This window comes from Pecten maximus, chromosome 1 (assembly GCF_902652985.1).
Source record: "Pecten maximus chromosome 1, xPecMax1.1, whole genome shotgun sequence".
NCBI lineage: Eukaryota > Metazoa > Mollusca > Bivalvia > Pectinida > Pectinidae > Pecten > Pecten maximus.
The window spans coordinates 30,038,604-30,050,472 of NC_047015.1; the positions used below are offsets into that span (position 1 = coordinate 30,038,604).

Genomic DNA, 11,869 nt, shown 5'->3' on the forward strand with positions numbered 1-11,869 from the left:
GTATCAATCTCCTCCATTGTTCTCAGTACTGTTGCCATTGTTGTACGCGTGTACGGGGTCAAAGGTCATTACTCGGACATTGTATATTGTCTATATTCGATCCAGTTTATTCAATTATGAAATCGGATTTACGCTTAGTGCTTTGATGCGAGATAAACATTATTTAAAAGATATGAAATTGACACTGTACATGTATTGGTCGCTTAATGCATGTTAGTACGTCGGGTTAAGCGTACAATGATTCCGAATTATTCTAAATGTGTACGTAATAGTGAGAAGAAACTGCTAGATTGGTTTGTTCAATTTTTTCAGCATAACTTGCTTGTGTATAAAGATGTCATTCAGAATACACACTATTTATTAACTTCAAAAGAATATGGAGTAAAACAAAATATCCCAATTAATTATGACGAAAGATGAATTGTTAGTGTCTGTATGAAAAGGAAATGGTCACACGTTTTCTTTGTACAAAGTGATGATTTGCTACAAATAGCTTCAACCCAATGTTACTGTATATTTGGTTTTTTATGACTTAATTAGTCTGTATCCCGGTCACTAACGCACTGGTGGCCACCTGGATAACTGACAGACGGGGTCCCCATACAATGGTAGCATAATTGACAGGAGCTATGGTTTGTTTTATTGTATGAAGTTGACAGATCAGTATACAGCTAGACAATTACCAGACAATTACGGTGATTTCGAATGCACTGATGATAATAAATACCTATTGATCCAGGTGATACTACCCAATCTGGTCGAGGGCTCGAATCCCCACAGACAGACAAGCGATGCCAAGTTTGTACTTTTGAAAATAGAGACTATCAAATATGTATCAGGCCCGGCCATGTGTCGGGATCAAAATGTGCAATATATTCACAGGTTATTCTATAATAAGGAGCTATACTCTAATCAGATTTATAATACCAAGGGTCTTCACGATTACAGACTGACCATTCTGTCTCACCTGTACTGATCGCCCTGTGTCTGAGTTAAAATGTATATACTATTTTATTATGAATTTCACCATACTAGTAGGCCAAGGGACGGAGTCTTCCTTTTCATTTGTCTCATACTATATGGCCTGTGCGATATACACTCGGACATATCGATTGACCAGTGTTTTATAACAAGAACTTTACGCACCTGTCGTAATCACTAGACTTATGAGGGACTAAGTGACATAAATACTCCTGAAGTCGGGTCAACTTACGTGTAATTAGTTGGGCTGGCTAAAGGTACATTTTTGTCAGGATTTATCGATTTTGATACACCATTTCAGGTAAAACATACGATATACCATCAAGTGTGGTGTTAACCAAAGCTAGGCGATGACAGTACTGATCGTTTTGGTTCGTATCGTCACTTGCCGTTACACATAATCGTATGTGTGAACATCACATACATTACTATTTGGATTAATTGTTTATAGTAAGTGGACATAATTTTTAATATGCTAACTATCGTTGTGTTTCAGAATGAGCCAGTCTGAAGTGTTTAGACCAACTAACGGAGACTTAATTGCGCGCCCAGGGCCCGTCGACGAAGGTTTCATGGCGTCCGTCGACAGTTTTAGAAAGCTCGGAAGCCGTCCTTCTACCAATGGAGGGTACAGATTTGGACAGCTCAGTCAAAACTCGTTCTTCACACGTCATAATCCCCATCCTAACAGAGTTCGACATATCAAAGGTAGGACCTGTACACCATTTCCCTGGACACCTTATACAGACGCTGTAACCCACTTGGTTCCATAGCTTATATCGACCTTACTTTTTCAGTTTCAATGTTAACCACACGTTAAATAATGTATTCATCTCTTACAGCTTGCCTGTTTTTGTTCTAGTTATCGTCTCTGTTTCGTTTTTGTCAGGGTTTATTTGTCATTCGCTTGTACAGTTAGAATATCGAATATATTTTGAAAACATTTGCTATATAAATTATATGCACAATGTACTTGAAAAGGCATCAAGATTGTCAAATTTACATCTACGCTAAAACGCCCCTAATGCCAGCAATTAGAATATTTATACCATCCCTGAACATAACAATAAATTAATTCTAACATGAAGTCTGTCTTTGTGACGATAGCTACTTAATAACAGAGAAGCGTACGCAAAGTGGATAGAATCGCTCACTCGACATTTTCTAAGGATTTTGATGACATAATATTATAATGTACAAACACATTTAAAGTGATGTTCGATGACCAGGTTCAGTAAAACATGAGTTATGTGAGAGTTATATTGACTGAAGCATTGCCTTGTACAGGAAACCTTTCGTAACTACTCCAATATTGTCAGCGAGAGGTGGAGTTGGTGCGTGTGATAAAAACCTGTGGTTTAAACTTATCAAAAGACACTCTATGACACGTTTTCAAGCATCATTTGCCGTAGTCGATGCACTCCCGATCCCAATTGTTAACTCAACACTCAAGACTCCTTTCAGATGTAAATGGTGTTATGTAACAATTTGGACGGAGTTTAACACATAGAGCCACGGCATGTGTATTACCAGGACCCCCTGTTTTATGAATGGTTCTACAGTAAACACAGAACTGTCGTAAAGTACGAAACATTACTAGCTTGTTCCTGGCAATGTACATGCCGTCATAGCTACAGGGCATTACCAGCTATTGTTAGACGAATATTACTTTTAACAAAATAAAAATGTAATTCGGTTGGAATGCCAGTGTGAGTAGTTATCGTATTATACTGTATATCTGTATACACAGGGTGGCCGTGAAGCGTGAAGCTAGTCATTGTCTGTAGACTATAGAACCACAACAGTTTGTCAAACCTAATTCGATCCTTCACATTAACAATAGCCAGTACTGGTTTATCTACGTCAGATACCATACACTGTTTAACAGTGTATTTGTTTGGCTTAACTTGTTAGTTTCCAATTATATGTGCATCGTGAATTTATTTTAAAAGTGAATAATATAGACACATTATAGAGTTTACTTGGTGACCATGTGAGATAGAAAATCAAAGTGTCATGCAGCATATTGTCTTTCTAGTGTAAGATATAACATGTTTAATTTAATAAAGATTCCATAGTGTAATATATTTACTATGAGTTTAAAGGCAAACTCATATTCTCTGTAAAATGCAATCAGTACATGTATTAGTATAGATCCCCCTTGGTAGTGTAGATTCAATATTCCTTGTTTGAGGGAAATATCTTAATAAAAATAATACATTTTACAAATTATATCTTAAACGATCTTCAATGCTGTTTGGTGCCTTAATTTCATGTCAAATAGTTTTCATCAGCATTCATTCTTTTTTGTTGAAAAAAACAAAGCAATACGCTAACCAATGTTCCACAGATAATGCTTTGCCTAGTAAATTATATGTATATAAAAAGTTCTTCTTTGTCTGGGAATAATAGTTCGAATCTGATACTAGTTGTACTGGTGTCGGGTAGTGTTGGTGAATAATATATTGCAATATATATAGAGTTTCAGATGTTAATGTATTGCGACCCAATAAATATGTTGATCCAATACAGACCTCGCAGAGAAATGCTCATATTCAAAACAATTAAATTACCATTACCATTAAAGAACCCCGTGGCAAGAGACAACGTAAAGTACAATACCTATTGCGATTAATCAATTTTGGACCAACTACACAAGTTATGAATACTGCATTCAGCTGTATATACCAACTTCCTTATCCAGGTCTCCTAGATGTGCCTATTTGTGCCGTGAACGACAACGGCTACTTCTCTAGTCCAAAGTACTCCCTACAATTCCCTCCAAATGCCTTCAACAACAATAAGATGAGCAAACATGGCAAGGTTCCTGTAAACGCCATCAACGTCAACTCCCAGCTCCACCCTATAAACACAGTGACTGGTCTGCAGTACTTTACCGGTCTACAGAGTTATCCCTGGAGGGAAAAAGCCATCCCTAAAGTCGGCATGGGTGAGTAGTAACATCACTACCATTTATAAATATTAACTTATGATTTCTTCAATGTCCATGTACTATTTAAATATTAACTGACTAAAATAAAGTTTACGTTCAGTTAGTTTGCAACGTACATAACTGGTTTAGCTATCGTAATAAATCTTTTCGATCATTCTTAGAATGTATACATTCTGTATATTGAGTTTTCAAATACAATTTGCGAAGACATACAATATCGTATTGTGTACTTATACCTTTGGCGTTCATATCAGGAGTCTACACAATTATATAAATAACCGTTATATCGTTGTTTACAACAAACGACGAAATAGGTCTGATAGTCCTATAAAGAATAAGGGAAATTATCAGCTATCCGTTTAATAGAAAACAAACATATTCCGAGCCAGGCTGATTAATTAAAAGAAAGCCTCCTTAATTTCCCGATGTCTTGAGCAGTGTATTGTCATGCTACTATTTTGCAGGTTATTTCGATATTTCAAGTTATCAATAACCCTAGTTACGCCTTTGACGAACTGATTGTGGGGTTTTATTGATGTCTTTATCATTAAACAATTTTAGCTGTTGAGGCTTTATTTCCTAATGATACTTTCCCTGTCTACTTTTTAATTAGAGAAGGTGACCCCGCGAACTGACGTTAGGGGTAATGTCAGGTCAATCGGGTCGCTTAGGTACTCGTACAGCTACAATCATTTGTTGAGGTGATGCATTCAAGGTCGGTATGGAAATCAATCACGTGCTTTTAGTGCGCAGACAATCACATCAACGTAGTTCAGCTTGGAGGTTTGAAAACACGTGATCATTTCACAAAATTCCGGAATGTGGCCACAAAAGATTAACGTTTTGTTGTGAAATGTGTAGACTGACATTTAGAGACATTTGTGAGTCAAAATGACGAATAATAATTTACCCTAGAAGTGCATCAGAGTTATCCTTCTTACCACGACGTGATATTAATACTTCCGCCATAGCTAGCACATGCCGAGTGTGAATTGTGTTTCTTGCGAAGATGATGCATATTTAAATTTGGACATTTGAAAACAAATATGATAGACTGAATTCAAGAGTTTTTTGCTGATATTTCAAGTAACATAGCAAACTTAATTACATTAGAATCGTTTTCTATCAATAATGAAAATGTGTATTGGCATGCTTTGACAATGAGTATTTTCGTCAGTTTTAATCGGTCTAGTTAGCTAATCTGACTTTTTTGTATTGATATTGCGAAATGTACATGTTCGAAATAACTGACAATCAACTCTAGTTAATGTAGCTTATTGTTTTGTTTGTAAATAAACTTTGATTTTATTGTTTTACTCATGTTTTATTATTCTTTGATCTTAGAAGGATTACCTATTGAACTTCAGTCAAAAGAGAACTTGATGAAATTGGTCGCTATCCTCTATAGCAGAAATAAATAATTTACATCTCTACAAGAATAAGTTATAATCCTTTCTATTGGAATAAATTATTAACCTTTCCATTAGAATAAGTTGTTTACCTTTCAAACAGAACAAGTTGTTAACCTTTCCATCAGAATAAGTTCTTAACTGTCTATTCAATAATACATGAACACAATTAGATAGTTCATAAAATATCAAGTGTTTGTTTATGAAAAAGAAATAAAATATACTTTTGTATTTACAATCTATTTAGCGATTTTTCTGTGCCAGTTAGTCAGAAATGTTACATAATAAAATATTATAACAATATTTTACCGATATACTATTTTCTGTTTCACCTCAGTTCCTGTTACGGAGGCATGGAGAGATGAGCTCCAGCAGCTGACACGAATCCTGATGGGGGAAGACCAACAGAAACCCCAGGCACCCGTGGCCCCGAGGGAACCCGAACGGCCCAGGACACTATACTCTGCAGAAACTGGTCGACTTATACCTCCCCCTTCCCGTGCTATGTCGCGCGGGGCTTCCCGACGTGCATCTCGACAGGGTGCGCGTGAACCTTTGTTACGACACATAGCAGCTGAACCAGATATGGAAAGCATGGTTAGCATATGGGCTCTACAACAGAACAAGATATTAATCAGCAAATACTGAAAGCAATGTTGAAATAATGAAACAAATTAGTTCGTATACTTGGATGCATGTGTGCTATATTATTAAGGTCATCTGTATTTTGACCACATCTAATCTTCGTTGACCTCGTGCTCTAGATTAAGTAACTTTTATTTAAAATCCCCTCGCTATGTACGGAAGCTTTGATGGCCAGATATCTGTCTTTAGAGATTGTACCACTTTGGGGTAAATTTTACATTGTACTTTGCCTTATGTTCAGGTATTGTCCATGCTGTGTCAAATCCTCCAAACTGAGGACATCAATGCTGTCCAGGCTTGGCTGTGCTCGGCGGGAGAGCGTGGTAAGTGATAACAGCACAATTACTGCTATTGTCTTATGATCTTAATCATAATGTGGGCTGGATTCGGCTAAAAGAAGCATTTGAACACACTGTGACATCATTATGGGCTTACGACAATTAATCATCATGCATTCTCCTCCTAAAAACAAAATAGTTACGTTAGACCATTAGGTGTATTTTAACAGATACGAATGCTCATACTTATTTGTTCTATGTTGTATTGTTACCAATTAGCGATTGACAAGTTCTTTTTTACATCACTAATTGAACAGAAAGGAAGGGTACCGAGCTGTAGCCATCTGTTATATGATATTATTTTTTACAAAATCAAATATATCATCTGACTATCTAATGCACGTTAACAATACATATAAAAACTCTTGATTGATATTTCTACAAAGGTAATGATTCAAGTGTGAATTTTTAAACAAAGACGAATATTTCTTACGTCGATTTATGATTCTGAAAAAAAAGAGGAAAAAAGCAAATGGAATTCTACAAAAACACCTACACTTTATAATTTTTGAAAATGATAAGTATTTCTATAAAGACATTTGTATAACTGAATTGTATGGGTATTTTTATAAAGACAGTTCTATAACAACATTGTGTATGTGTTTTTTTATAAAGACAGTTCTATAACACCATTGTATATGTATTTGTATAAAGACAGTATGATTATTTCTACAATGAATGCAGTAAGACTAGTTTAATGTAGTTCTATTTACAAGGACAATTACAGTTTGTTTGAAGAAGACGATCAGATGGTATTGGAACCATTTTTTTTTTTTTTTTTTTTCAGAAAAGACGATGGTGATGGACATGATCAAAGCAGCTATGGGATCTCGTGAAACTTATTACAAACATGATTTCAACCCGGAGTTCTCGGAGGAGCAAAGAACCATCCTTCCTCCTATCGGCGAGGGTCAGAAACAGACGATGCCAGGTGATATGGAAAAGACAATAGACAGGTGTGTAACACTACCAATACTGTTAAAATTAAAGTTCTCATTTAATACCTCACCTTAACAATATTTTATAAAATTATCCCAAAACGTTAAGATTTCAATAATCACCAAAAAGAACATCAGAAACGCTTATATTGGTCTTATAAATATTAATACACGTTCATTCGAAAACGTTCTTGTTAGCAAGCTAAATCAGTGTTAAAAGCAATGCATTACAGTACCATTTACCATTGTGTGAGTCATGTGACCTTATTACGCTATAAGTATCCTATATATGGCATTGTTGTGTTGCAAGTATGTCACTGTTGTCATGCACTCGCTTGTACCTTGTAAAACAGGCTCATTCTGGAAGATCATGGAGTCCCAGGGGAGCCCCAGATGGAATCCTTTATCCCAAAGGCCCCGCCTAAACCCGTTATTGCTGACCAAGACGGTGAGTACTACTTAATACACTTTGGGCAGTATTATCATCGTCTATGTTAATTATATTTTAACATTAGTAAGTAGATATAGATAAATAACAGGTTTTTTGTGGCGTCTCGGTTACTAGTGCTAATCCTCATCTGACAAATGACCAGTAAAGTACGTATTGTGCTAGCTGGTGTGCAATATGATCAAACATGTCGATTCGGGCACAGTAAAAGGATATGAAGACCTAGGTGTCAATAATGTAAAGCCAGGTCGATTCGACCAAACTGAAAGGATATGTAGACCTAGATGTCAAGAATGTACAAACAGGTCGTTTGGACCACGGTAAATGGATATGTAGATCTAGCTGTCTATAGAATTCCAAGTGCTCGTTGCAGCAACATACGATCTCAATTGCCATACGTCAACTGGGCAAAGGTCAATTGTAGGCCTGCTCGTCAGCGAAACGTCAGCGCACACTGTCAACTGGTTTTGCCTTATTTAATCGGGAATTAAGGCAGTTTTAGAGTAGCATTTGCACATATGTATGTGTTTCTTTGGTGTTAAGATTAAATATCTAATATTATACTTACTCATGCCTGAATATATATTAATGAATTTTAAGGAGACGAAGATATCAAGCTCTTCAATATAAAACTGTCATAAAACCATAGCATATTGTCTGGATCGTATAATTGTGTCCTAACTGAATATCAGTTAATGCGGCTTCAATTGACCCCTATTGGCTGTACGATGGTTGTTTATTGTAAGGTAGATATGATGAAAGCCAACGATTGTCTTAATTACTAAATATGGATGGAAATGTGACCTTACTGTGTTCAGACAAAAGTCTTGCTGGTTTTCCAGAGTTTGAGTTCCTCCCTGAAGTTCTAGGGTTCCAGGAGGTAGGAGGTACATGTATACGATGATTTGGCTGCTTACATGTCGCTTATTGTGTTTTCACACAGATGTCAAAACAAGCAGCACCCATACATATGTTCGTGGCTAAGTAACAAACAGCTTTATGGGTAGTCTACCTAAAACACTTAAACTTCAACAGAGTTAGTAATAAACAACAGCTCAATAGGTAGTCTACCTAAAATAATGAAACTTCAATATAATTACTAAAAGAACAGACCAATGGGTAGTCTACCTAAAACAATGAAACTTCAATATAATGAGTAATAAACAACAGCTCTATGGACAGTCTACTTAAAACTAAACAGCAGCTCTATGGGTAGTCTACCTAAAATATTGGAGACAAAAGCAGCCTAAATACAGTAAGTAATGTATTGTAAACGAATATAGAAATTTAACCGATGTCAGCAAGGTTTTACCGCTGTTCTTTCAAATCTTTCAAATTGTTAAAGGACAAACCCATCAGTGGTAGAAAGGTTTCCTTATCTCTATGTAGCTACATGTATATAGATATGTTTACAGAATGCATATGTAGTATATCTGTATAGTACACAGAACCCACCAGTATCTAGCAGTAGCTGTATAGAATACAGCGTACAGGGATGTTTGACAGTGACTGTCGTTGTATTCTTTGTACACATATCTCTAGGTACAAATGTAGGTAGGCGGTAAACAATTATAACAAATCAACAGTTAGGTATGGTTTAGTCCATAAACACTTATAAACACACAATGAATGTTTTTAACATGTTTGCCTCGCCTGTTTACGTTCACTTGCATTGTCATAAATGTGTCAACGTATATCACATGATATTACACAACTGTTTTGATTTTCGTACTGTTTTGCTGGAGAGTTGAGTTGCTTTTTTAAAGAGTATATCTACTTTTTTTTAACAAAAAATACCTGTTAAATTGAAAGTGAAAGCTTGACGTTTCGGTGGAGAAACTGCATTTATTCTTATGGAAAATAGTTTAAGTACAATTAATATGTTTCGTTTAAGTAGATATTGTTGTTTGCTAGTAAGGAATGTGTGGGGCGTTCCACATTTGATAAGAGCTAACGTTATACGCTACTTGAATGCACTCCTTAATTGTATTTTGTTCCAAATGTTGACACGCTCATTATTCCTTGTAGTCAAACGAATGTAAATTTTACCTTTACAACCATTAAGTGTTTTGCCTCAAGAAGATTTTAAATAGACAGATGTGCTGTAGTCTGTAATTAAAGCATATCGGAGTATTGAATAACTCCATCAGGAACTTTATAATGACTGCGTTGCCATATATTTAACACTTTGTTAATGCCAATTTCCTGTGTGCAACGGTATATCATAATCTGGTGTGTTAGTAGGAAGACACGTCACATCTGGTCTGTGTAAAGGTATGACGTGATCCCTTCTGTGTATTATCTAACGTCACGCCCTATCCTGGTATATTTATGTCATATTATGTCGTTATCTGGTCCTTTTATATAATATTTACCTTTGCAGAACTTTCAACCAATATCCGGCCCCCTGTAAGCGAAGCATTCAAGAAACAATTCACACGCCCGCCGACCAACGCTGGCAGACGAACTCCTAACAAAACTGAGGCTCCAGCTGCCCCGGCCACCTCCTTCCGGTTTACCACATCCGCGCAAGGCAAAAGGGAGAATGCTGCATGCGCAGCTGACCAATCAAAACTGGAAGCGCCAGCGGAACAGCGAGTGGAGGTGACAAGCCCTAATACATTTTAATGTAAAAAAGGAACTAGAGACAATCTGACTATTTTATACAATTACGACTGGAATCTAGGAGGGGAAATGAACACTTTGTCACTACTTGATTTTTGTTTATTTACGTATTACAGTTCGCACACGATTGATCAGGACTCGCTTTGGCTGGTGCACCAGAGGCAAAGTTATTGTTATATTTTCGTTCGTGATATAACCATGCCTCGAACAGGACAATTTTCAAAATGAATCAATCGTTTCCAACATCTGTATTCTTTTAATGGGGTATGTACATTTAGAACCAATCATACAATTAAATAAATGTATGCATGGTGATAAAACCAGGTTGGTTATGGCTGTGGGTCATTTCTTTACTAAGGACCATTTATTTCTTGTGCAACATAAATTTGATGTAAAATATTGATTATTAAGAGTGATTCCAGTTCGTTACCTATTGAATATTTATAGAACAAGATTTTTTTTCAATGACCGGTAGTTTTTCTCACATTTTCGGAATGTGATGCGTACATAGAGATGAAGTACTACCGGACTATGAAATGAACATTTCGGCCGAGGAATTCTTCGTACAGGTGCATAAGCTAGTATCTTAACGTCGACATAACCAACTTTTGTATTGGAAATGCACCCGCTTATAACCACATTGACACAAACTTGTAGATGTTCTATTCCCTTTAAAATGTTTTTCGATGTTTTTGTATATCTTTATGTGTCTCTTTGTGATGAAAACTTATTTAATATCATTTGTAACACAACTTATCATGTTTTTTTTAATATATACTACTCGTTCTGTGTGACCATATGTAAGATAACATACTCGTTATGGAAGGGAGATAACCTCTGGAATTGAAGGTAAACTCTCACATAATCGCCGTCCAAGAAATCTGTGATATATTTTGTATATAAGTATATATATTAATATTTAAATACTGTAATAAGTTATCGTTGCGCCTTTACAACAGTATTACATAGTTACGTCTAGGATTTGTGTTGTTATTGTATATAGTGTGTGTGTATATACACATCTGAGACAAGAGGCTGTGTGAATGAGAATGCTCAAGGGAAATCTTTTAATTTTAATACTTGCTCAACTGTTCTATACCCGTGACATTAAACGCTGCAGTGTTGTATCATCACAAAAATGTTGTTTCTTATTTATTTATTAATTTGTTTGACGGTTTCAAGACAAACCACTTGCATTAGAAACGGCTAACTTATATATACATGTATGTTACAAGGGATCAACAACCGCAATATACTCATTTTGTATGCATTACAAATGCAGATGATAATATCACCATGCATATGTGTAGCTGTTAAAACATCATGCATATATATACCTGTTAGAATACCATACATTATATGTATTTCTTAGAACACCATAATATACATGTACCCATCATAGCACCACACATACATCTACCTGTTAAAACACCTTAACTCTACATTAATAAAGAAATCAAATTTAAGAACATCAGATGAATGAGATATATCATTGCTCATGCATTGACTGGTAATAGAAGAATATTGCCCAA

At 35.8% G+C, this 11,869-nt stretch overlaps 1 protein-coding gene across 4 annotated transcripts in view; it reads left to right on the top strand.

Moving 5' to 3' along the window:
- LOC117329772 (protein TBATA-like) overlaps positions 1 to 11,476 on the top strand; it is a 34,885-nt gene extending 23,409 nt beyond the window's left edge. For all 4 annotated transcript variants that reach the window (XM_033887914.1, XM_033887906.1, XM_033887924.1 and 1 more), the window contains exons 2-8: positions 1,478 to 1,689; positions 3,686 to 3,931; positions 5,681 to 5,940; positions 6,230 to 6,311; positions 7,114 to 7,282; positions 7,618 to 7,712; positions 10,096 to 11,476. In XM_033887914.1, coding sequence (XP_033743805.1) covers positions 1,479 to 1,689; positions 3,686 to 3,931; positions 5,681 to 5,940; positions 6,230 to 6,311; positions 7,114 to 7,282; positions 7,618 to 7,712; positions 10,096 to 10,340 — 1,308 coding nt within the window. In that variant the 5' untranslated portion in view covers position 1,478 and the 3' untranslated portion in view covers positions 10,341 to 11,476. The remainder of the gene's footprint in view (positions 1 to 1,477; positions 1,690 to 3,685; positions 3,932 to 5,680; positions 5,941 to 6,229; positions 6,312 to 7,113; positions 7,283 to 7,617; positions 7,713 to 10,095) is intronic.
- The last annotated feature ends 393 nt before the right edge of the window (positions 11,477 to 11,869 follow it).